Source organism: Notothenia rossii (genome assembly GCF_949606895.1).
Source record: "Notothenia rossii genome assembly, chromosome: 9".
Taxonomy (NCBI): Eukaryota; Metazoa; Chordata; class Actinopteri; order Perciformes; family Nototheniidae; genus Notothenia; species Notothenia rossii.
This window is the reverse complement of record NC_136907.1, coordinates 53120511-53148227: the sequence shown is the minus strand read 5'-3', so window position 1 is coordinate 53148227 and position 27717 is coordinate 53120511. Positions and strand designations below refer to the sequence as shown.

At 39.7% G+C, this 27717-nt stretch overlaps 1 protein-coding gene across 3 annotated transcripts; it reads right to left on the bottom strand.

Moving 5' to 3' along the window:
• Nucleotides 1-165: 165 nt before the first annotated feature.
• LOC307018004 (SUN domain-containing ossification factor) lies at nucleotides 166-27717 on the bottom strand. Of its 3 annotated transcripts, none has more exons than XM_079648016.1 (24): nucleotides 27431-27717; nucleotides 23632-23746; nucleotides 22568-22687; nucleotides 21771-22003; nucleotides 21413-21553; nucleotides 18327-18468; nucleotides 18120-18237; nucleotides 17905-18029; nucleotides 16221-16288; nucleotides 16018-16125; nucleotides 15286-15391; nucleotides 14344-14364; nucleotides 12617-12672; nucleotides 10177-10259; nucleotides 9393-9458; nucleotides 9242-9307; nucleotides 9009-9093; nucleotides 7386-8579; nucleotides 6700-6787; nucleotides 5118-5222; nucleotides 3895-4052; nucleotides 1551-1627; nucleotides 1376-1431; nucleotides 166-821 (listed from the first exon to the last, which is right to left on the bottom strand). In XM_079648016.1, the coding sequence occupies exons 1-24, from the start codon at nucleotides 27493-27495 to the stop codon at nucleotides 354-356; spliced, it is 3864 nt and encodes a 1287-aa protein (XP_079504142.1). In that variant the 5' UTR covers nucleotides 27496-27717; the 3' UTR covers nucleotides 166-353. The 3 variants fall into 3 exon arrangements, with proteins under 3 accessions (XP_079504142.1, XP_079504143.1, XP_079504144.1); XM_079648017.1 differs by having other exon boundaries at nucleotides 18327-18465; XM_079648018.1 differs by lacking the exon at nucleotides 14344-14364.

Below are 27717 nucleotides of genomic sequence, written 5' to 3'. Positions count from 1 at the left end.
GATGGAAAACTGCGATGGTTGTTTGAAAACAGTCATTTCTACACGTTAGAGATGTTGTCAACAGGGTGAGGTCAGTGTGCAGCATGTCAAGAGTAAAATATAGATTAAATCATTTTGTATAGGGTCAACAGTCAGACTCAATAACTCCAAACAAAAGAGAAAAGCTTTAATGGAAAGCTGGGAAGACATTTATTTGATTTTTCTTGTTTAACAAATATAAACATCTGACGCGAACATGAACAAAAAAACAAAGTGAAGGGATTGTCTCGTATGGAAGCTCAAAGCTGCCTGTGGCTACTGAAAAAACATTGTCCCTCTTTTGGAAAGAGTAAGTGAGAAGGAGTGGAGTCCTGTCAAACAGGACCTGAGAGGGGAACATTAACCCCATACGTCCCAGAGCGTTGCTCCGTGTGCCTCTTCATGAGGTCGTGTATGGTAGAGATGGGTATCTCATCGGCCCTGCCCCTGCGTGGGACCTGGATCAGGTCCACCACGGCGCAGCTGGGCTTGGGACGCCCGCGTCTTAACGCCCGCTTCTCCGCCCGCGTCCTGGGTTGCGGGAGCCCGTCACAGATTCGGTTGCAGGCTGTGGTGATGCCACAAAAGGAGGGGTCGTCGGAGTGTGAGGACCCCTCCGAGCTGCCCTCTGACGGCGAGTCTCTGAACATAGGTTGAAGTAATCTTTTGGTGAAGGGTATAGGGTGTGTAGAGACAGGGACACCGTTACATACGACGGCTCCGTTACAAAGTTCTGTTGCCGCGTGGAAAGAGGGTTTCAGAGTCTCCACTTTCTCCAAGGGTTTCATCTTGCGACGTCTCCTCTGCAGGGGAAAGGTGAGAGAGAGAACTGTTTCAACCAGTATTTCAAAAACGAAAGGGAACTTTATTCGTATAGAAGATTTCAACAACGGGCAATTCAAAGTGCTTTACAAAAAAAAAAAAGCATTAAGATATAGTGCAACAGAAACACATAAAATCATGACATAAAAATACTTTTAAAAACAGTTACTGAAAAGCCAAAAGTATACAAATAAAACAAGCTCAAATTAAATACAAGTATAAAAGTGACAGTGCCGTGTAAGATACGAAAAGTGTTTTGATATAAAGAGGGCCTTCTTTGCTTATTGGCATTTTCCCTCTCCTGCAGTCGTGTGTTGTATAGGTTTGTGTGAATGTAAATGGTCTGCAAAGGCTAAAATCCTAAAGTTCCCTCCAGAGGGAGTTTCTCTCCCACACAGAGATTATGAGAGATGGTTCCAGATATATGGAGCATTATAACTAAACATCTTGCTTCTCTGTGTTTTATTTGGACTCAGGGACAGAAAGCAGACCTGAAAGTTCTGGATAGTTCCACGATAAAATCATCTTTACACACCTTTCTGTTAGCTGGACAAAGACTCTGTGTCTCCCCGGCATGCAGCATGTCTGGGCCTGTAAGACAAACAACGGGTTAGTTTCCCCATTATAAAGTACGGTTCATAACTAGATCGATCAGATATTCAACATATACGGAAAAAAACCCTGATAGACCTCATGTTGTAGAAACGTACCTTCAGCGATAAGTGATTGTATGAGTGGATAGGATGCACTCCTCTTCAGGCCCGTCTCACCACAGGAAGAGAACGGCCTATAAAGGAAACAGCAACGGTTGAACGGATAGACGGTATGTAGCACCTTTATTGGACATGAGTCACGACTATGTCGTCACTTAAGATTCAGGCTGCGATTCTCTTAATGATTAATCGTATCAATAAACTGGCTTAATGAAAGGAGCCGTTCGAGGCGCGGTAACCTCTGCCATTAGCTCTAACAGCCCATTTGGAGATGCCACTCAGCGCTTATTCACTCTTACCCTACCCATTAGAGATGTTTCTAAGCCTCCATGTACCGTATGCAGAGATACATCCGAGCATTTCATTTTTAAGGTCTTCACACAGCTGGGGCGAGATGAATAAATGACAGAAACATGCGGAAAAAAGGCAAACCAGGTAAGGGTTTTTTCTGACGTCATCCCCTCCTCTTCCTGCTCCAAGTAAATTGGTTGCTCCAAAAAATGTCTTCGAAAAAATAAATACATACTCTGATAATTATAGTGTAGGGATTTTATTGTGAAAGGAAAAAATGGAAGGAGTGGATCTGGGATCTGTTTGGAGGATAAAGATTTCAAAATCTTCAGATTATAGAGTCTCAGTGTTGTTTTTTAATTATTGTAAAGACACACGAAAAGGGACCCGTTACGCCCAAGGTGATTGGTTAATGCCTTATTTCACAGTGAGAAAGCAAAAAAAGGCCTTCAGATTTGTATATGAGTTTTGTAAATAGTCATTTGATCATGATTAAGTGTATTTGTTTTAGTTATTTGACTAGTTGTTTAAGCTTCTGTTTTGGCATCAGGCACCGGGGGTTTGGTATGTATTGGTAGAAAGGTAAAGACATGTGTTTTGTTTCCATCGCAAGAGAGGACGTAAAAGAAAAACTGTTCTTTTTATGTTTGATCGTTGAAAGGAAATTAAATGAACAAATACAATTCTTGCCTGAATAATAGACTTTTAACCTGCGTGTCCTGGGGCCTCATTTATAAAACTTTGCGTAGGTTTCAAGTGGGAAGGTGGCTTACGTAGGACAAAGCAAATAAATACGCACACAAATATTCCGATTTATACAACACTGCGCACGCACGTCCTACGCCGGTTTCCCTTTATAAATCACAATCAACTCAAAATGCGGCGCAGCTTTTGCGGGCTTCACGTAACGCCCATGTTTGCCTATAAATAGTCAAAGATACTCCCCGTATTAATATTCATTTTTGACTGACTGCATGAAGAAGATCACAGGAAATGACGACAGAACAGCTAAAAAAAGACATCTCACACCGTGTCAGATTTTAGTTCTTTTGGGGAGGTGGAGATAAATCACATTGTTTGGTTGATGCAGTTTTAACCAGAGTAGCAGCATGGAGGTCCGAAAAAAGTTAATGACAAAATACACATAACCTCCCCCGCAGCAACTCTATCCAGTTAAAGGAAATACAACTAATGTGTTGTGTAATATCAGCTGTACAATTGACCAAATATGGTGTTCTTAGTTTCCATACCTCCTGTGTTTTATGAGCAACTTATCAAGTCTTGACGGCATAAAACACGATTAAACTTGACAGTTTATAAAAACCATATACGTATATATGTTTTATATACGTTATATATGTTAAATCTCTAGGTTGTATCTATACAACCTAGAGAAAAGCAAACCGGCGTCAGTTTAAAGTAATTCTGTCCTTCTGTTTAACGCATCATTTATGAGAATACATTTCTTAACAAGAGAACATAATCGAGGGGTGATCAATAACATTAACGTATTTATTTATTTCTCCAAGTTAGGTTTTTGTGTGCACTGAGGAGTCTCAAACCGGCGATTGTTTAATCATTTTAAGAATGGCTTTAATCAATTTTTGAAAATGAATTCTTCATATAGGCCTATGATAAATGAGGTAACATTATATTTATGGTATTATTTTCACATATTTCTCTCCATTCTTCCTTCTGCCAACGGTGTTGCAGTTTCTCGTCCTTCCCGTTTTTGTGTGTACTGCGTACGGATGGTCCGTGGAGGACCACACATTTCCCGTCATGTTTGTTTTTTATAAATCGCTAAGATTGCTTAGAAACTGGAGTACGCCATCCTTTGAGCGTACGCAACGTTTATAAATGAGGCCCCTGATGTTTGAGCTGCAGTTTGATTTTTTGTTCATTTTTTTGTTTTGTTTGTTCAAGGACAAATCTCCACAACAGATATTGACATACAAGCCCAAAAAAGCCCATCGTGTAAAGGCCTCTACCCCTGTGAATCTTTTGAAAGATTTGTTCTTTTTCCACAGTAAGCCTGATGCCTTGTTACCTCTCAGGACAGCAGAAGGTGTAGCTCTTGGATGGGGGGGGCTCTGGGTCTGAGGTTGGAGGACCATCGGAGAAGCGGCAGTGGTTGGCACACAGCAGCAGGCCGAGGCACAGACACAGCAGCAGAGACAGCAGCAGGTAGTTCTGCCTGTCTGACACCTAGAGATAGAACATCCATTACATCATTAGCACAACAGCAGCAACGTCTGATGGGACTAAACTAGAGGCAGAAAAATACTGGGAATAAAAATGAAGGACTGATACTAATCCATACGTAGACATTCAGAAGTTTATTTCAGAAGTTAAATCAGTAAAACGTCAACCCATTCAGTAGCTGAAAATAAATGTTTCCAATTGTTGTCAGGGTTGGAGCATGTCATAGCCAAGTGGTGACGGAGAGAGTGGTGCAGTAATGAGTCCTCAACCTCGAAAATGAGTTAGCATTTTACTACTTTTGGTTCTCTTAAAGTCAACAGTTTTGTTGTTGTTTTAAACCTGAAAGGAGGTCTGTGTTTAACACAAGCTTAAGAGATTTTCATATTTTGTTCTATAAAATATGTCACTAAACACCCTACTGGTGAATGTCCTAAAAGTGTGTAAAAGAGTGTCATAAAAAAGTGGTAGATAAGGGGTGGCTAAATGAAACTTCTTAATGTCATCATGCCCAACGTTAGATGCCTTGAGCTAAGCAGTGGTTTAGTTTGTTTATAGCCCAACGTTAGCATTTTACTTCCGTGGATGCATTTATGCTTACATTTTTATTTATTTTATCATCATATAAATGGTGTACATATGTGGAAATGATCCTGCTAAACAAGTAAGAATCATAACGTGTTTTAGTCACAGATCTTGTTTTCTGCAATATTAAAAAGACCAATGTAAAAATCTGATAGCTTTTTGTGAAAGGAGCCCTTGTGATGCTAACAACCAGGTCGGCCTACAAAAACAACATCATCTCTACACCTCTCTATTGACCCGTAACTGCTACGTTACAGGTCAGATTTCAGCCTAGGGACTCGTTTTGAATGTCATACCTCTCTTTCTCCCATAACCCCTGCCTCGCTCTGCCAAAAAAATATCCTAAAAACCCCTGACCATGTATCATGCTGATGAGTGATGACTAATCTCTTTTGTAAACCAAAAGAGTATATTTACTTGGTTTCATATGAGGCTGTAAAAGCTCCTGATTACAGACGAAGGCTTTGTGCCTGCAGCAGTACCTACGTCACTCTGCAGCTGGCTCACTCTGACGGACAGGTTGAGAACCAGCTGAGTCACGTTCTCCAGCTGGCCCTGCAGCACCTGAATGGAGTCGGTCTGACGCTGGTCCTGGGGGGGCAGAAGGAAGGCACCGTTTACCAGCATGTGGCGTGTTAGTGTAACATAAATCACTGCAGGCTCTGCATGAAATTAAATGTAAAACTGATAACAAAGACAATTGGACTGTTAAACTTCCTTAATAAAATGCATTTTCTTTCAGTGATGCATTAAAAAAATAGTTTGCAATTTTTGTTTTGGTATGCTACTGTATAAATCTATCTATTGCATTGCTGCCAGTGTGTCACAAGCAGGTGCAATACACGGGTAGAGAACTTCAAATGAATTTAAGAAATGACCATTGGACCTTCAGAGTGTTAATATTGTGTTTTGGAAGATCACTGAGTAGAATACCCAAAAATAACTTAAATTATTTTTGATATTTCGTCAGCAAAACTAGATAGAGAATAATATAAGAGGTCCCGTCCTCCTCTGCCCACCACCACTTCACACAGGCTGCACTTTCCCCTTTTGTCTGTCGTGCAGGTGTCGCTGTTTAGGCATTTTTAATAATAATCTTGTACAGTGGTTCCCAATCTTTTTCAACTCAATGAATACAAAAAAATGTGCGACCCACAAATAAACAATACGGAGGCTAAATAAAGTTCTGATTGGTCATGTCAGAACATGTGACATGTTGTAAATCCAGTAGAACAGGCCGCTGTCAAGGACTGTAATGACCGTTGCTAAGGAGGATCGAGAACGAGAAAGGAAAAGAGGTTCAAATAAAAAAAATCTTAATAATGAAAATGTTTCCACACAAATCATAATGTTTTGCAAATTATTTGGCGGCAAATATTGAATTTACATTTACACCCTTTCATATTTTATTTGGACTTGTGAATGAAGACCGCACACAGTTAATAAATACAACTATTCTTCTGGCTAAAATACATATTTTAAAAGTCAATCAAGGAGTAATCTTAATTTAAGGTGTTTGAAGAGTAGATTATAAATACAATTTCTTTTAGAAAAAATTATTGCCACAAAAAAATCAAAGCGTGGCTCAACACGTCATGAAATGGGAAATATGCTTGCCATGTTGTGTTTTTGGTGGTATTTGGTTATCAACCTATTTTCGTTTGTGAAATGTTGAAGTGGTCCTACTGACTGTATCTTTGTTTCTTCTGCTTTTGTTTTTCTGGGATGGGAATGGCATCCTATATGTTATTGTTATGTCCATGTTTGTGTCTTTAGCCTGCACAAAATAAAAAATTGGCGGCCCACTTGCAATGCCTTTGCGGACCACTAGGGGGCCGTGGGTTGGAACCGCTGATCTAGTAGATTTATTTTTTAAAAATGAACTTTTTTTTTTTTTTAAATTAACATTTATTTTAGAAAAATATATTGGGTTTGGTACAGGCACTGTTTCAACCAATTTCCTTTTTAACCAACTGATTTTGGGATAATCATTTAAGAGAGTCTGACAAAAAGCGATTATCCCTCATGGCATCTACCTGGAGTAACATGTTTTCCCTTTACCACTCACCTGCTCCTCTGCTATTCTGGAGGTGTTCTGGAGTTTAATGATGGTTTGGTTGAAAGCCTTCTGCATCTCATCCATCTGCTTTCGGTACCTTGAATCAAAACATGGTAGAAGAAATCCTGATATTAAAGCTGCAACGGTCAGGCGATCAGACCATTGACTGAAAAATAGTCGCAATTCTAATGCAAAAGAGGCTGAAAATTGCTGTTTTCAACTGATATTTTTATAGGTTTTGGACCGATTTAACAAAACATTTAATGAAATCTAGGACCGCAATTGACAATTATAATTTCCTCATCCACTAATCTGCCAATTAAAACAAATATATATATATATTGAATAAACAAACAAATAGTTAAAAACATCAGTTGCATTTAAAAACATTTGAGAACAGTTTAAACAGACCAATGTAATGTCTTCACAGGGCTATGAACATTTTCTTAACACTAATCTACTAACTACTCTTAACAATTGGTGATTATTATCATGTCAATCGACAAATCAAAACAATTACCTCAAGTAATCTTGGATTTTTCACTATTTTATAGACCACATGATCAATCAAGAAATAACCTGGCAGATAAATCAATTGTAAAAACAAAAGTTAGCTGCGAAATATGGCCCTCTACTCTATACAAGAAGGACGACAACTATAAGCTGCTTTCTTTGTCTACATCCCTGTTCCTCACCTCTGGCTGAGCTGCTCCAGGTAGCGCCCGCTGAGCGACATGTTCATCTCCAGAGCCTTGATGCGGTTGTTGAGCCTCATGAACACAGACTCCTTCTGGCTGGTTCCGTGCACAGGGTTCCCGTTCGGCTCCGTGCCGTTGGGGGTCTCTGCGTAGATGTCCGAGGCGGCCGGCTTTCCACCTGATGATGATGACGATAAATCCTCCGCAAAATCCTCTAGTTTTGTTTCTGTGACGACTATGTGACCACCGGAGGGTTCTAGTTCGATAACAGAGTCTTGAGCTTCAATGTCACCACCTCCAGGTACTATGGGGGGGTCAGGGTCTAAATGAGGGGAGGGGACGGGTTGGAGAACTTGGGATTCATCTGTCGTATCTTGGGTTTCGATAGGGGCTTCTATCTCCGTTTTGGATGCCTCAACGTCAGACTTTTCTTCTGTCGGTGCCACAGAGGCATCGTCCATGCTTGGTTTTACAAAGATGGAGCTAGAGAGAGAATCTGAAGGCTCTATTTTCTCTTCATCCAGCACATCCTGGCTCTTCTCTGGCTCCTCAGAGGACATCTGTGGTGTCTCCACAATGGGAGTTGGTTTAGCAGGGGATGAATCAGCGACCGTAGGGAGGATGGAGGTTTGACTGGGCTCCAGCAGAGGAGGTTCCGACATACACTCTTGATGAGATTCTTCGTCGGTGCCTGGTGTTTCTGCGCCGCTCTCTGGCTCCTGTTCAGACGCTTGTTCTTCTTCATGGGGCTGATTTTCCTCAATGTGAGGTTCAGGGGAGGCAGAGGGGGATAAAGGAAGTTGCCAGGAAGGTGTTTGGATGGGAGGAATCACTTGCTTTCTGTTCACCGTTTGGCATTTCCTTTTTCTGGACAGTAGGGCGGCACACTGCTGGTGGAGATACTCCTGCAGGGAAGCAGCGCAAGAGCAAGAAGAAAGCAGTGAACAGTAGATCTGGATCTCTTGCTCATTCTTTTTCTCTTTTTCTTCATCAGGCTCCTCCTCCTTATCCAGAAGGATGATGGTAGAGCTGATGTGTTCCTCCGCATTTTTCTCTAAGGGAACGATGATATTTTCCTCCACTGGGGGGAGCTCTTGTTCGATAGTTTCAGCAGTGGGTGTCTCTGAAGATGGGGCTTCAGTGGCAGGGCTATCACGGTCTGGGAAGATATCTTCCACTTCAGATTGTGGACTACAGAAGGAGGAGAAGAAAGTACATCAAATCAAGAGAATTAAGTGCACAATAAGGCATCTGCGAGTTATGGTTAAGGGGATGAAGTATTATAACAGATCCTATTGGCTCCGTTTTGTTGTCATTTATTATTGTTGTCACTGTACTCTTTTTCATTAATTAATTGATTAATTTATGTTATGTGTGAGGTGGCAGGTTGTTTTAATACAAATGTAATGCATTTTATGATTTTAATCATGAAATGTATCCTTCAAAATGTTTGGTTTGTCGATTAGGAATTATGAAAGATCAAACTGACTGTTTTACTATTGTATTTCATTTACTACTTCAAAAGTGTTATATGTATGATTTGCTTGAGTGGGTGGTATTGTCTCCTCATCAAACTGTTGTGTTTTCTATATTTCTTATGAAAGATGTTTTTAGACTTACACTGTAGTGAGGTCTGTAGTTTGGGAAGTGGTTTCAAGTATGGGTGATGGCTCGGTCGTGTTCACTTCCAGAGATGAAACGTTGCCTACAAATTAAAAAAGACAACCTTGAGTGTACACATGAATAATTACAACCCACAGTAGTCAAGGCCAACATATTGTCAACATCTTAAAAGTAGTGAATGCTATCTCCTTAAAGAAAGTTGAAGTGAGAGCTGAATACACGGGTCATACCTTGCATCTCTTGGCCTCCGCCGAGAACATTGACAGCAATATTATTTACCATGTTTAAAATGACATCTGAGGAGGAAATGTAAAGAGCAGTCAATACAGCGATCCACGTTGATAGTAGGAATAATTTTGCAGGCGAAGTTGCTATATTTACCCTTTGCTGATCCAATCAGATTGTTGGATAACTCGACTTCTCCAGGCGTGTGTCCAGCAGGATCATCTGTAAGGAGCAGGGCACTTTAAAAACACATCAATAACTTGCAGGAACATTAAAGCACAAAGATACATGTGAAAGTCAAACCACTATGATTTTATGAAGTGACTATAAACTTAACTTCTAACCCTCAACTCAATGGGGGAATTACATATTTATATAGTGTGTCTTGCATGCTGCGAACATTTCCAAATGTACCAAATTCATTATCTACAAATATACTGAATGTTTGGTCGCTGCTAGTAATATATATATTTGATCGTTCTAAATTATTTTACATTATTCCTTAAACACATATTTAAAGTGTGATATGTAATGGAAATATGGATGCAACTGCAAATACGAAGTTGGTAGTCATTTTTCGTAACTTATTTTATTGTACTTTTTTTTAAAAAAATGTTAATATTTTTTTATGTCATAGTGGGAGTTTTGATGTAAAAGCATTAGGTATGTCGTTAAATAAATAAGTTGTTGCAACCGTTTTCTCCTGGGAAAGTAAAACATGTTAGCCTAGAGCATTTTTTTACATTATAGATTTGTCTGAGTGAGAAAGGTACTTACTGAAGTTTTGGAAATGTTTTTTTTGTCAACAAAACAATTGAATAAGAATACAAATGTTTGTTTATTCTGTCAATTATAGTCCTGAAAAGGGTCAGAAAACGAAACTAGCCAAGAATGAAAAATCAGTGCATTCTCCAGTTGCGATGTTGTTCTCAGTTCTCACCCAAATCATCATCCTGATCATCGGGTCTCTCTGCGGGTTCGGCTATCTCCTCGTACTCTTCCACCATGCTTGTGCCAAACACTCTGTCAAAATAAAATACATCAGAATCATTCTTGAACCAAGCTCATGTAACAGTGACATCTGATCTCACTAGCCACTTAAAGTGATCCGGACTAAAGCCCACAACACACACAGGTCACACAGTGTCGGAGAATCCTCGAACAGCTGCTCCTTTTCTTCAACAGTTTCCATTACTGAAGCAGCTTTTGTGCTCAGGCTACAGCCAGATTTATCTATACAGTTTGCCGAAGTGGAAGCAACAGCTGCATTCACCCTCCTGATTCCCACCATAGGCTTGATAGTGTGAGGAAGGGGGAATGTGAACTGAGCATGACCACCTGCTGAATATTACCTAATAACACTTGACACCATCTAGAGATCATGCAGTTCAAGCCATCATTAGGAAACACACTTTAAGCCTAATGTTAGAATACATTATTTTATTTAAGTTTTCCGCACTCTCGCAGGAATATCTCCGCAATGGAGCGAGCTTAAGTTTCACTTTCCATTGCATGATATAGCCCAGCGCAACACATTCGTCACACATGTTGCCACTTGTTTTAACCATTTTTAGGGGATTTGTAATCTGTTCTAGAAAAACTACGTGTTTTTAGGATTTCAAGAAGCGTATAAAATAAACAATGGATGTATTTTATGAATATTTATCAATGCTGGAAGTAAATTTAGATGTGTTAGGAGTTAGATAGAGATTATATATCTAATATATGCATCCAATGAAGCATTGCATGAAGTCTGTTGATGATCAGAGGCTGTTATTGGGGCTGCATAAACGTTCTTTTATTTTAGTTTTGTAGGCAGACCATGCAGGCCAGCCCGATGGTCACCAAGGTTCATGTTTTAATAGCATTTTTACAAAAAAGCCCAGGCGGCCTAACATGTGAAACAATGGCTTAGACCTCAGAGAGTTAAACTTGGGCCTGCAACCATAGTTTTACAGTATTTTTTGTTTTGACAATCCACAGCGGAGGTTTGTGTCGTACTACATGCGGTGTATTTTGCATTTCTCTCAGTAGCCAACGATCTGTGAGTCTGTTGTCTCGGACATAAACTCTGTAATAAATGTAGTTTACATTTCATAAGAGGTGTAAAACCTGTGCGCATTTTAAATCGCATTTGAACTAAATGCTTATATAATCTGAAGTTGTATTTGTATTGTTGATTTATTGTGTGAACGAGGCGATATAGAGAAGGTTAAGCTGTCATTATTAGGCTGTTATGTACTGTTGGAGTGGTGAGCAGGCCTATTGTTTTTGGATATTTGTGGAGTTAGGTGGTCCGCGAGTGTTTTTTTATTGGTTAAGAGGTCCTTGGTATGAAAAAGCTTGAGAAACACTGCGCTAGTGGATTGTCAACGGGGGGAGCCTCGCTACGGGGAAATTCTACATATGGCCAGTCCGCCCCTGAAAAATGTCTATGCACCCGTTATTATTAATTAAAAACAATTATACATTTTTAAAAAATTAAATGTTTTTAATTTTCCATTTTCCATTTTTCCCCACTTTGGGAACCCCTGGTCTAGACAACCAACAATCATGGATGTATACTGGATACAGTTTGGAGGCGGGGCCCCGTTCATTTCTACGAAAGTTACGCATTAAGCCAAAATGGGCAGAATGTAGATTCATTGGTCCCCGAATCATCCGGGCTCTTGGGCACATAGAGCAAGCGCACTTGAGTTTTCCTTAAGCCCCGCCTCAAATTTGCCATTCTTTGCTCAGTTTCAATAACTTAAAGCAAATATTATTCGGGCCACCGGATAGATCAGAAGTTAGAGCTGGCGGCCCCTAGCGCTGTCCACTGCCAAGTATCTGGGTTCAAATCCCGAGTGCGCAGAACGTTTCAGGCAATGTCATCCCCTCTGTCTCCCCCTTTCACCTCTGTTTATCTAGAGGCACACCCAAAATATATCTTAAATGTTTCTTAAAATTGCACTGGTTTACAGACGTCTCTTTCCCAATGTAAGTCATTGTAGTACCACCTTTTGGCATCTACTTACATTTGCTTTAACAGGTGGCTCACTTCCTCTGGGCTTGCTTACAATATTCAAATCCAAATAAAATTAATGTTGGAATGTGTTAGTTAACTTACCTTTACATAAATATTAAGAGCATAGTACAATAACCCAGACATTACATCAGTAGATGAAGGGTACAATATTATAATTGGATTTTCTGTAATGGAAACAATGTCATTCTTTTGTATACTTCCTGGTTTTTTTTGTGCTTTGGTTGTGTTTGTTTATAATGGAAATAAGAAAAAGATTAAACACTGTATAGACCGACCTAGTAACGATTGTGCAAACTGTTATATAAATACTATGGGACTTCAAATTAAGAATAAAAAAAACAATTGTACATACCTTATGAGACTGAGGGGACAGAAATGTTCAGAGCCAAAGTGAGAGACCAGCTCGACCTAAAAGAAAAGGAAAAATACATTTAAATATTATAATTGAAATGGCTGCTGTATTTAGCCACACACAGATTAACACCAGCCGCAGTGGTTTCATTATTTACAAAACAGCAGAGCCGTGATTTAGTTTGACTGTGAATCAGTATAAAAGGCTCAAATTAAAGAGCCTGTGACACGAGTTTCCCCCATCATCCAAACCCATCAATTTGAGTAAATATTATCCCCTTGAAAACCGTTACTGAACTGATTTTGGATATTGGTACTTTGATAACCATTAATCTGCCCTTCAATGTTGACCATTTTCTGGATCTTCTCGGGGATTCTTCAAGTCCCGCCAAATTATGTGTGACGTCATTGCGGGCACAGCGCTCCAGCTGCACCATTTAGGATCCCAGCATCTGCATGTAAATGCACGATGGGGCACACAGCAGCAAGCTCAGACAGCGATGACAGTTTAATTTTGAACGTGTCTGAGAGCTCATATGAGGCTGAAGGATCGGTTTATGTTGTATCTGTTAGAAGTTTAGGAATTAGGTGCGTCAATATGGGCGATCATACGGTCATGTAGCCAGTGGTGGACTGGGACTAAAAATCATCCCGGGACTCTCGACCGGCCCACTTCGGTACCGCTAGTACATTTTCAACGGGGGGAGTGGGGGATGTGCTAGTGACTTATCCGACCGGCCCACTTCGGTACCGGCCCATCGGGATTCGTCCCCACTGCACACAGCCCAGCCCACGTAAACTGTCAACGGGGGGAGTCTCGCTGCGGGGAAACGGTGGACCTAGTGTCCCGATCGGAGTGGGAATAATAATAATAATAATAATAATAATAATAATAATAATCCGTGCATTTTATCCATTAATTTCCCCAACATTGTGGTAAAAAAAACACACGTTTAATCCATGTTGGTGTACTACAACTACAAAAATAATCGATTTGTTTTTATATCACATCCGACGGGAGGAAATTCAGCAGCTCTCACTACCGATTTTTAATCCTAATTTAATCATCATCTTCACCACGATCATTTATGTTTATGTTCACCGAATTGACATGAAAGCACTAACAAATACGAATATACTGTAGTCAACTTCATTAAAACGTTATTAACGTGCCTAAACTCAGTAATTCACCATTTATATGCATGACAACACACTTTGTCCGTGTTTGGCTCTCTCGCCGCACAGTGAAGCGTTCCCGCATTGACGTCACTTCCTGCTTCCCCCAAAACTTCAAAAGGAGTCGAAGGAATTTCCCCGCGATGTTCGAAATTATTGATATTTATCGGAACGGTATCGCAGCCTCTTTTTTAAACTGACGGTTCGAGATGACTAGTAGCCCAATATTTCCTTGCACAACAGTTGTTGGGATGCTGTCACAGGTTCTTTAAGCATTTAGAGACCAATGTGAGTACATCTGAGGAACATCTCAGTAAAGGGCAAGTTAGATCATTTCATGCATGCTTTATCACACAACAGCTGATGGATTAGCATAGTCTCATTATGTTTGATATGATTGTATTCAAAGAGTATTTCTTGAAGTTAGCAGCAGCTAGCATAGCATAGCAAGTGAATCTGTTCAGAGTTGATCACACCACAAAATACACCCTTCCCTTAGTGTTGCTATTCAAGTCACACATTCACAGACCTCTACAAGAAAAGCAGGCTAACCTTTATGTACTTGGTGAACATCTGAAGCAAGAGAGACAGGGGAAAAAAGAGAAAAGAATTAAAGAGATATACACGTGCATTTCAAACAGGACCAAAACGTTTATGATGGTTTCATTTCATTCACTTTAGATGCAAAATGTCCAAATCTAGAATGTAAAGCCAAATGTTAAATGTGCGGCAGATTATATTTAGAATATGGCTTTAGAGCAGGGGTGTCAAACTCAAGGCCCGGGGGACAAATCCGGCCCGCGACTTCATTTTATGTGGCCCCACAAGAGCTTGCAAAGAATATAATATGTTTATTATACGGTTACATGCCGATTTACAGAAGCATGTTTCCCATAAACTACATGTCCCACAATGCATCTCAAATATTCCCTCTCTCTCAGAATTTGACTTTTTTTCTTCAAAATATGACTTTTTTCTTAGAATTTGACCTTTTCTCAAAATGTTACTTTTTTTCCAGAATTTGGCTTTTCTTTTTAAATCATTTTGTGACATTCTCACTGAAGAGACTTCCAATTATTTGCCCTATCTTCTGCTTTCACATGTAGTTAATTATGAAGTTATTACCCTATCCGATAATAATCCAATGCAGAGGCAATAATGTAATATAATATATTATTTTTTATATATATTAAATATTTATATATGTATTTTTATATAGTCTTAAAGTTACAACCGGCCCTTTAAGTGCAACCATAATGCGAATGTGGCCCGTGATGGAATTTAGTTGGACACCCCTGCTTTAGAGGTAGTGTAATCTACAGACCATTCTACAGTTAAGAGTCAAAATGTTCATTCAATTAGATTCAGAGAGAAAGTGTACAGAAACAGTTAAATGCTTTCATGCATCAAGAGATAACAGAGATTCATCTGCTCTACTTTAGCTCATAGAATGGAGACTGGTGTACTGTATGGTAGTGTGACTGAAAAGCTCACCTTCACATATTTAGCATACAGATGCTCGTCTAAAGGGAAGCTCTGGACTATGCGTTCATCCCGGGCGTGGAAGGTTCCCAGCTTCAGCCACTTGTTTGTTGGATATCTACAGGAGAAGATTCACCACATAGTCAGTGGATATCAGGTTAAGAGTTCAGGATTATACTTTGGGATGGACATTATAAGAATACAGGTTTTGATCAATTAAAATATTAATTATTCATGATGTTTTTTCCATAATGAAACACACTCTGGGGCAAATTTTCAAAAGGCTTGGTAATACACTGGTAAATGTTGGGGAAATATTTTCCAAGGTCCATAACTTTGACCCAGTGTATCAGTTCAAACTGTCCTGACTGAGCACACGCACCTTTAACCTTGACTGCTGTGCTCTCAGTGTTTTGTCTCCCTGTTCCTGCCTGTTGGCGTCAGCTGATAGAGGTGTTATGATTCTATCTTGTTATGCACAATGTGGATTATTCTCTCTGAACTAGCTAATACATGGGTCTGGGGGAGAGTTATTCAGAATTGACGTGGCAACTCTACCGTGAAGTCAGAACCTCTGACTCGTTGACTTGTTTTGTGAATTCTCCGGCCGAAGCTCCAAATAAACCATCAGTGTTTGACATCAGAGCTCCAGCTCTGTCGGGAGTGTCGGTGACTCCCACTGCATTGCTACACAGAAGTTTCCCCCACAGTAAATATGGTATGTATGATAGTTGCAGTGCATACCTGTCACTGATGGAGACGAGGAAGTCTTTGGGAGTGGAGGAGAACAGCTCAAAGTTAGCGATGTCCAGCTGCTTCACCTGGATGGGCTCACAGAGCTCGATGATGAACCTGGGCATTGGCAATAAAGAAAAAGAAAGGCTTCAACAATAAGGAGGAGGTTGCATCTTTGGATAGAAAGCAGGAGATGCATGAACACTACGTACCAGATTTTATTACTGCAGGGGTTTAACATGTACATGTCCATGTTCTCCTTCAATATGGCCGAAGTGCTCTGTATGGAAGACATTTAGAAAAAAATCAATATGAGCTTGTTTTGTCGACAGATTGCTCAGTAGCATCATGCATATTGTTGTAACTGTACTGTCAATTCCACACGTTTGATATGTTTGGATTTGTATTGCTTTTTAAGTTTTGTTTCTTCACTTTGGCGGTGATTTGTTTTGCCTCATTTGGGTGAAGGTGCAGGAAAGAGTCCTAAAAACACAGGAATGTGTAAGGATTTCTCCACCTCCGTTACAACAGGTATATGCAGGAATCCTGAAGTCAAATGTAAAACCTTTTTTAAGACCCTTTCCATACATTTTAAGACCTCATCGCCACTTTGAGTTTTAACCGGCTACATTGGCGACACACTTTACCTCACATTTACTATACAGTATTGATTGTCCTTCCTCCTTATCTTCCAACCATTTGGACGCAAACTTGCATTTCCCCATAACGATGTTGTTTAGCAACCGGCGTAAACGGACCTTCGCGCGCTATCAAGCAGTGAGCGTGCGATGTCCTGTTCAGATGACGTCTAATCCAACAGGATGCCATGAATAAACTACACAGAATCAGACTACACACCTACGCAGTGATTACATTCAGGCACACTTTAGAATACAACCTCTTTGGACAATTTATATACTTATTTAAAACAAGCTACAAAATGTAATACCTTGGAAAATGCCGTTTAATACTTTTTAATAGCCTTAATTTTCGCTAAATTGATTTATCAACTTTTAATACTTTTCAAGACCCCGCGGACACCCTGGCTACCCTCCCCCTTTCGAGGTCAATGTTTTATAGACAGATGTCTTACATAATATCTATAGTTAAATAAAGAAACCCCACAATGTCCGAAGCTTCTATGCATGGTAAAAACAGTGGTTGCTAACAAGTGACTAAATGAGACTACTGTACCTAACATTAGCCGCCTTTTAGCTTAGCCTGGGTGAAGTCACATTACATGTTACTTGTTAGACGCCTTTATCCAAAGCGACTTACATACTCAATACTGTTTACTGTGCATTTTGGGGTGAAGTATCTTGCCCAGGGACACAACGACATGCTGACTGCAGTGGGGTTTGAACCTGTAAATATCATAAATCATCAAGTGGTGTTAATATGTGCAGATTATCCAAATGTCCAAAACGTGTAAGAATCATACTTGCTTTTGACAGATCTTTTTTTCTGCAAAATATACCGAAATCCTATTGAAAAATCGGATTTATTTTTTTTGTCGTGGGAGCCCTTGTGATGCTCACTTCCGGGTCGGCCTACAAAAATCTTTCATCTCTGCACTACTCTGTAATCCTGTAAAGTCCTAGTGATTGTTTGGTAACCTTTCATATATTTGTTAGCAATGGCTTGTAAACCGAATGGAGAGCAGTATGCTACCAGTTCATTGTAACTTTGTAATTACATCTATCTATCTATATATTTACATAGTTGTGTAAAATTATTGAATTGTAATTTCTTGCATTTACTTCCCTTATTGTATCATTGTTCAAACGACATCCTATATAAATCACCATAACTTGAAAAGTATGTTTCCGTGTTCTTTAATCAGGACACATAACCGGATTTCCTGCTGACCCTATTTCCTTTATACACACACAGTACCTTTGCTTCTGGGTTAGAGCCAAGGATCTTAGCTCCACACTCCACTGAGGCGTAGTTATTGAAGTTCTTCTGGACTTTCTTCACCACAGGAGGAGCCCCGTTGTTAGAAGTATGAGTAGACCGAGCTATTTAGAGGAAAACATAACAAAAGTTGTTTTTTTTAAATCCAGTACCCACACACAGGAATTCTGGATCCTCACACTTTGTAATCTTACTCTTTCCATTCTCCACCTCCATCATCTTGCGCGACCACTCATCAAAGGTGGGGATGTCCTCGGGGTCTTTGCTGCTCGCGCTGCTATCTGTGCCTGTGATGGCAGGGGGGCTGGGATCCTGTCAAAGATAATGAGAACAATTAGCACTGGGTCACCTCTCTAGGTAGACAAAAGGAAAGTAGTTCACGTGTTATCTGAGAGCCTCACCTGCTCTTCCAGCTCGTGCGACGTGTTGGTCTCCAGATGCTCTGTGCCGTGAGCAGCAGGAGGACTCAGAGCTGGGTCAGTTTGGGTATTAGTACCTGCAGTGTGAACATTGGAAGTGTTCTCCAGAACGATTGGAGGACTGCTGTGGGAACAAAAGAAACATTTTGATGTTTGTTCAGGGGTCACAAATTCTAATTTGTCTTTTGAAGGTTTAATATTTAAAATGTCCACAATAAAATGTCTTAAATGACATGAACTTGGCAATATATTTGTTGAATTGGGTACTACTAATATTCCATTGGCTTCCAAAAATATCAATTTCAAAACCTAGAGACATTCAATCAAGGATAAAGTCAATGTTATTTGGCTGCCCATAGTCACCAACGTATCCCCTTAGAGCAGCGGCCCACATTCAACCATAAAGAATACAGAGGCTACATAAAGTTATGATTGGTCAATTCAGAACATGTGACATGTCGTAAATCCAGTAGAACAGACCGCTGTCAAGGACTGTAATGACCGTTGCTAAGGAGGATCGAGAAAGAGAAAGGAAAAGCGGTTCAAATAAAAAAAAAATCTTAATAACAAAAATCTTTCCACACATATTATAGTGTTTTGCAAAATTATTTGGCGGCAAATATTGAATTTACACCCTTTAAAATTGTATTTGGGCTTTTAGATGAAGAACGCACACAGTTAATAAATACAACTATTCTTCTGGCTAAAATACATATTTTAAAAGTCAATCAAGGAGTAATCTTAATTTAAGGTGTTTGAAGAGTGGATTATAAATACAATCTCTTTTGGAAAAAATTATTGCCCCAAAAAAATCAAAGGGTGGCTCGACAAGCCATGAAATGGGAAATATGCTTGCCATGTTGTGTTTTTGGTGGTATTTGGTTATCAACCTATTTTTGTTTGTGAAATGTTGAAGTGGTCCTACTGACTGTATCTTTGTTTCTTCCGTTTTTGTTTGAGATGGGAATGTCATCTCCTATATGTTATTGTTATGTCCATGTTTGTGTCTTTAGCCTGTACACCAGAGGTGCCCAGTACGTCGACCGCGGTCGATTAGATCGCGAGTCATTCATTAAAAAAAAGAGTGCAGGGAAAACTCAAATTAAGTTAAAGAGACAAACAAGAGACAAACAACAAAATGAGAGCGGGACTGAGCAAAAAGCTAAAGACATACCACTTCCACACAGAACGGGAGGAAGAATATTTGTTTGTGATGTCACATTCAAAGGTTATTTGCCTTATTTGTAAAGCAAACGTCCCTCTGCCAAAGAAAGGTAACGTGGAGAGGCATTATCGGAGTGTTCACAAGGCATATGACAGCGACTTCCCTCCGAGTAGCGAGTTTAGAAAGAGAAAGGTCATATGTTATTGCTACAAAAACCTTATCCCGCGTTTCTAACATGCAAAAAGACAAACAAATGCATCTATGGTGTATTTTCGACCTTTCCAATCGAGACGAGATCTCTCTCTCCCGTCTGTGTGCGAGGGGTGGGGCAGTTTACACACACGCGGCTGCTACATGCAGCAACACACTGAGGAGATGGCGGAGAGAAGCGCTCCGAGGTGTGGTTAAACTTTACCCGTCTTGAGGTGGACAATGCTCCTTGCCAAGAGTGTTTAGCATGTAAGGGCGGTAACACGAGCAATTTGTCTAAACATTTAGCAAAAGTGCACCACATTCAGACGGAGGAATGCACCGGGTTCGACTGTCTTTCTAGCAGCTCTGTAGCCCCATCCACGAGTAACGTTTCCACGTAAGGTGTTATGTATGCTAGCAGCAACACACGGAGTTAACTCAATGATACAAACATGGGTTAATGATTAGAGGTAACAGAGATACTCTTTATTTAGTTAAAGTTTCAGCTATTCTGTTTACAGTTCTGTCTTCAGATTATTTAATACGATTTGTTAAAACATTGTTGTTTCTTTTGATGTGAAATATTGTTTATTTAATTTAAATAAAAAGCAATTTTAATTTTGTTCACAATTTGTTAAGTTAATTGAATAATATATGTATTTTTGAATCAAGTATTCATCTTTATTGTCTTCATTGTTAGTTTCCACATGCCTAAAACAACCTCAAGCTAAATCTAAAAGTTGATGGCTAAATAAGAGCGTTTGAGAAATTGTGCAAGGCATACAGTAATAGTCCGAATAGTCGATTAATCGTTTAAATTAATCGATAGATTAATCGATTATCAAATTAGTCGTTTGTTGCAGCCCTATTGTAGTTATCCCATGTATAAATAAAACGTGTTATTCAGCAACCCTTGCAATTTGGGATTTTATTTTTGGTTGATAGACCTCGGTGAACTGGTCATTTCAAAAGTAGCTCAACAGCCCAAAAAGTGTGGGCACCCCTGCTGTACACAATTAAAAATTATTTGGTGGCCCACTTGCAATGCCTTCGCGGACGACTAGGGGGCCGCCGCCCACAGGTTGGGAACCGCTGTCTTAGAGCATGTGTAAGAGTTGTGGTTGTCTGCCCAAAGTTTACTTTTATGCAGTTTAAGCTACGTTTTTACGGTAGACTTTTTAGATCTTTGTTGTTTTTAAATATATATTTGAACTGGATAAAGGCTCTCAGAGAGACAAACAAAGCAAATGTTAGCGACAGCCAAACAATAGGAGGATTTTCAACGTGAAGCTGCCTGTTTGCACCGGTTTAAATCTTAGGAGCTTTAAGTTTTTGGAGAGAAGGAAACCTCAGTGGATACATTTGTATCCACTGAAAAGTTCTGGATCTGGATCTTCAATTGTCAGAGAAAAAAAAGCTCCTTGAGAGGCAGACATGTTTGGTAAAACTCAAGGAAAGTACAGCGGGAGAAGCCGACTGCAATAATAAACCCCCTTGATCCAACACTACTTCACAACACCACCAAATTCTGCCTTTTGTTTTGATTGAAAGTTCCCTTGTGTCAAGAAAATGACACAATTGTACTATACTTACATTTTGTTTTGGCCTTGCTCACGACCTACATTCAAAGCCAACTTTTCAAAAATGCAAGAGAAAGGCTATTTATAGCTTTATGTCTAACTAAGTAGGGCACATGATTTCCTGTACCCACCTTTCATTGTCATATGGATTGTCCTCTTCTCCTTCTCCCTCTTTTTCCTCCTCTAGTTCTTCACAGTCAGCTGGAGGCGGGTCCGAATCAATGACCTCAGGTGCAGCTACGTCAGCTACTTCAGCTGCATCATCTGAAACACTGAAAGAAACAACCATCCATGTTACACTCGTGCAGCCTTTTTACTCACGGTAAAACAAAAAAAGAAAACGAATGATCTTTAAAACAACTTGCTCTTATAAAAAGGTACCGTAAATCGAAGTGAGCATTTTCCGAACAACAGAAAGAGACACAGCAAAGTAAGTAGATCGCAGCGGAAACAAAACATGAAATAAGCCTCCATATAATAATATCTTGCCTGTCTGGGGTGCTTTCTTGAAGGTTAAGGATGTTGAAGTTATCTTCGGGCTCAGCAGTAATATCAGAGCCAGGGTCAGAGGGAGTCAGCGGGGGGGCTGAGTCCTGGTCTTGAGTGGCAGAGGTTTCAGGGGGTGGATTTTCTGAGATTTGCTCAAGTTCTGTCTCAGGTAGTGAAATGTCTTTTTCGTGCTTCCATTCTTCGTCTGCAGTGAGCTCCTCCCCTCCAAAGGCCTGATGGATAAACAGAGATGTTTGAGCTGTGGAGAAAGATGTTGAAAGTGATCTGCCTATTAGTAGGCAGAGAATCTCCCTCTGGAGGGAACACAGGGATTCTAGCCTTTGCAGACCATTTACATGCACACAAACCTATACAACACACTACAAATATAAAAGGGCCTCTTTAATAAAAATAAATGTTATACAGATCCTCACACATAATACAAACGATAACCATTTTAATATTTTTATTTTTTATTTTTTTCTAGGAAAATAAGAATGAAAAGTTATGTTAAAATGGTAATTGCCTCAAATATGTGAATCATATCACAATTGTAATATTAGTCCAAATAATGATTGGAGATCTTTTCTCAGAATGGCTCTGCCCTACCCATTAGCCAGAGCTGGATTTAGCATGATAGCACTTAAACCTTCAACTGTGCCAGGAACAATCATTAATATGGAGCACATAGTATAATGAAATCTTACCTTTGAAATGATCTCTGACATAAGCAAACATCACGGTACAGAATTGATTTGCACTTTTATATTTACATAACCGCTGCAACTGGACAGTACCTCTAAATATTGTTTTTCGTCCACCTCTTGCGCCGTCTCATCCTCTTTTTGCCGATCATCCTCCATCCACTTCTCATTGTCAGACAGGGACTGGGCAGGCAATATCAAGCTTTCCTCAACCTAGAGAAAAACACACAAACAAATGAACGCATACACAAATATTATTTACACCACAGAGTTACAGAAACTAAAAAAAATTGATTTTATAGTCCATATATTCAGATACTTTTGAGGACTTTTTACAGGAGGATTCCTGTGTGGTTAAATGAGCTTAAAAACATATAATAGTCTTGATGATCACTTGAGTTAGTTCAGGTTAGACGGCAACCTGTTTACTTGCATCATTGTATAACTTGCACATTTCTTATTGAACTTTTTACTTCCTATTCCCTTCCTTTATGTCTTGAACAGGGTTTTAAACATCCTTACTGATTGACATTTTATATTAACAGTCAGTTTCCTTGTTTCTTGTCTTAAATATGTGTCCCTGTTCTAAATGGAGCTGCTGTGATGCAAGGAAAATGTCAGACTTGACCTGACAATAAAGTACCATTCTCTTGTATAGTGTATGTTGCACTAGGGCTGTGCGATTATGGCAAAAATCATAATCTCGATTATTTTGGTCAATAATCACGATTATTAAAATGGATTATCCATTTACTTTGAAAACATCTTTTATTTATTGGAGAAAGAAAATGTGTAGTATGTTTTTAACAGTTGATTACCCTGACCTTAAAGTATAATTCAATTGAAAAACCAAAAAAGAATAAAAAAATGTTTATTTTTAAAGAAATAATAAAATTAATAAAAATAAATAATGGTTTTATTTCGATTATGTTGTTCTCATAATCGTTGCAAGCCAAAATCTTAAATTGCGATTAAAATACGCTTAATTGAGCAGCCCTATGTTGCACTGTTAGTAGGGCCTGGGAATTAAGATCTGGCATAACTTAAGATGGGACTTCCATTGCCAACAACTCAAATGTAGCTTGAGTGAATATGACAATAACACCTTTGAATCTTTAGTGTGGGTTGCACTATGGTCGTGTTACAGCAGTTGCTACCTTGTGAGGATGAATCTCCTCCCCTGATTCTTCCTCGGAACTGAGGTCCTGTGAGGACACGGGCCTCTGAGCCTCCTGCTGCATCTCCGTGCAACAGACATAGCAACTAGGGTACCTAAGAGACAAAGAGAAGACATCAGTGCCATAATGAATGTAGGTCACTTGTTAAAGCACAAGCGAAAATACCATCTGGAGAAGAAGTTCAGGACTGTGAAGGGGTATGAACTCTTGAATCGAGCAGCCTAAACACTGGATTTGACTGCAGTGAGTCATACACAGTGGAAGCTGCAGTGCAATGTCACAGTATGACTCACTGAGAGTCCCAGGGGGCTCTATCCTAACGGACACAACTTATCTTATCTGCGTGCAGTCAGAGAACGTTGTCAAAGTGAAGACACACCTCAAACATGTGGCGTGTTACTCAAGCTGACTGTATGAAGGAGCTCCAACAAGCCGTTTAGGACAGAGAGTGAATACACATACTATACAGAGATGCTGTATAAGAAACCAATGTGAGTTTAGAAAATTGCACAATGTAAATCAGCTTTTCTCAAAGTGTGGGGCGCGCTCCAGTAGTGGGGCGCAGAGATGTGATAGGTTGGTCGCGAATGGACGCGATGAACGGGAGATTTTTTTATTTATTTAAAAAATGTTGGACCTCAGGCCGGAATCGAACCTGTATGCTTTCACAGCGCCGGACTCGCCGGAGCCTCACAAAGGGTGTTTGCAGCGGCGGGTGCGGTACCAGCGCAGCGGCGCTGTGAAAGTCCACGGCCCACCTATGCCAGAGCCAGCGGCCCACCGAAGGGAGCGGCCCACCGGACACACACACACACACACACACACACACACACACACACACACACACACACACACACACACACACACACACACACACACACACACACACACACACACACACACACACACACACACACACACACACACACACACACACACACACACACACACACACACACACACACACACACACACACACACACACACACACACACACACACACACACACACACACACACACACAGTGGAGCAGCAACTCGCCACTAAGGAGTTTAACCGTGACACTTTTCGAAATCCTGTTTGTGTCCCCCCACTTCACAAATAGGCCTGTGTTTATTATTATTTTTTAACGCAAGCCGTCATCGCCACCGAGGAGCACACAGCCTCTGTGAGCGAGAGACAGAAAGCGAGAGAGCACACCTTTATATATTTAATGTAGCCTAGTTGTAAGAAATAAAGTAAGAAATCATTCCAATGTGTACTATAGGACACTAAAAAAAAAAGAAAAAAGTTTAAAATATGCATAAATGAAAAGATAGAATGCTAACTAGGTAACATAAGATAAGAATAAACAAGTTTAAACGATTTGTTATTGGTTGTGATCATATTCTAAAGATGTTTGGATTATTGAAAAGTACACAGCTCCCTTTCATCTGAGTGCTGAGAGCTGTGTCCATAAATTCATGTTGTGCTCAAAGTGCCCCAGATTGATGCATTTCACTTCAACATTTAAAAACAAATCTGCCCGGGGGTGCATGCAACCGGGCCCCCCTAGAGGATGTGAAGTCCACCCCCAAATAAAGCAGGTTAAAATAATTAAATGGAATACATTTTCTTTTAGTAAACACTGAAAACGGGTCCCACAGACCCAAACAGCACACAAAGTTTAAAGGTAAGGATATAATAATGTTAAAATGTGCTAAATATATACACTGCAAAGAAACTAAAAAAGAGGAGTAAAAGTAGCTCTCATCCTAAAAAATGTTGGACCCCTGTTATATAACGATACATTTGATAATTTTAAATTTGGCCTACCATTTTATTGGAGCGACGAGGAACAGGTGGGGCTTGAAAAGGCCCACCTGTTCAAAATGGGGAATGACAGAAAAAGTTTGAGAACCACTGATGTAAATCTATTCTAGTAGACCTCAACAATGGAATTATGATCAGTAGAAATGGCCATGACATGGGACCTTTAAACTAAATATGTTTGTGTTTGGCCTGAAAAATCATGAGATTAAAGATATCACTATTCACAAAAAGAAATTAGAATGGACATTTCTTTACTTTTTGACATTTTATAGACCAAAAGATTAATTTAGTATTGATCTAATAGTTGGCAGATCAAGAGACAATGAAATGATAGTTACAGCCTTAGTAGTGTTGATAGCAGACCCTTTGCAATACTTAAAGACAATATTTTACAGAGCAGATTGGATTGGACATATGGACTGCTCACTATGCAACATATACAATAAATAAATATCACAAGGGCAAAGATAAGGTTTATGTGTCCACTGCCATCAATTTTGTCCCGAGACACACCTCTGACTGACAGTTGACCTGTGACTCTCAAATGCCATCACATTAATGCTGCGTGGCGTGATGCATCATTGATTACTCCAATTATAATAATCTGATAAGATTGATTCAATGATATGACATCACACAAATGGTGATTATCATTATGGTGACTTCATTCACTGAAGAGATTCAGCTATATGGGTAGTACAAACACTTTGTATTTTGATAAAGTCATTCATAGTGATTCATTTCTTCCGATGTTGGCCAAATTCAGATAGTTCCACAAAAAATATGAGCAAATATTTTAGCAGAAGGCTGCACAATTTGGGGAAAATACAAATTATTTCAACTTATATTGCAAGTGCAATTTGATTTTCAAATATTGGAAGGATTTAAAAATGTGTAATAATAATAATAATAATAATAATAATAATAAGTATACATTTTTATATTATGGAAAAAAATTTTTAAGGGGTTCTGTACAAAGCATACGTCCTTGTCTGACATTGGAGTTATTCTAGTTCCAGCCTGCATAATAACAGCCTGCTAAACCTGAACTGAATACTACAGCTGTTCATCATTTCAGTAGTTATTTACACCTGTGCTATGCCTGCTATGACATGTCTGAGAACTTTAAAAATGCAACAAAATCTATAAACTGACGCAATTCCAGATATTCAAAATGTTTACATGTGACTGAATGTCATAACAAGCTTTTCTAACTCACAGCTTCACTCTGAAATGAAAGCCAAAGCAGTGCTTGTGAAAGTAGGTCAGGTCAACATTAACATAGATGTTAATACCATATTACATCATACCCCTCCCTTCTCTCTCTATCTAAAGTGTTGTGTTACTATCCTCTTACATCATGGCTACAGCCAACAATCCTCCTCCATAAGCTCCCTCTCAGCTGGCTTTACTGTGTTCTGTCAGAATTACATAGACCTAACAACCTCCAGCTTTCAGAAGGACTGACGTGACAGGCCAGTAATCCTGTCAAGAGCAAATCTGAGGCTAACGTTAGCTCTGTGACAGGATGGGTCGTGGGAAGCATCAGCAATTGACTCAGCAGTGTGTGTCTAACACATTGCGTACTGTTGTTTAGGTCAAGTCTTCACCAAATACCTGTGCTTAAAAGGAGATACAGACTTTAGCAGCTTATACAACGTATGTTACTAACGACGTTTAATCAGCCACAATGACTTAAGGTGGATGGTTACTACGTCAAATAGCTTTTAAACCTAGCTAACAGGCTAGCTAGTCATTCAGTAACTCAAGCTAACTCGTACATTGACAACAAGTGAAGAGTTAGCCAGGTGCCACATCACAACACCATGTTAATGCTAGCTAGCTGGCTAACATAATGTGCTGTAGCAAATGTAACCCTCACGTTTGTCTGGCAGTATGTTACTTTGTATGTTTAACCTTGTGGTTATCATATTTTGAGAAAATAGGGAATATTAAGTCAACTTACCAACAGACCACAGCTACACATAGCCACACTGACACAACTCGCCATAACATTGGTGTCATCTTCATCCCTCTCCTGCCGGGACAGACATCCTTACCGTACTAACAAAACGCGGTTTATCCTTTTCGCCCTTATGAGGACTTTTACAAGCCAAATGCACCCGTTGTTTCCTGTTAACTTAGCTGATGGGGGTTGTTTTCACGGGTGAAGTGTGAATGTGATGCTAGCCGCTGTCGCCCACGCACACAACCTGCTGTGTAACCGTCCAATGAAAAAGTAGAGGGGCAGTT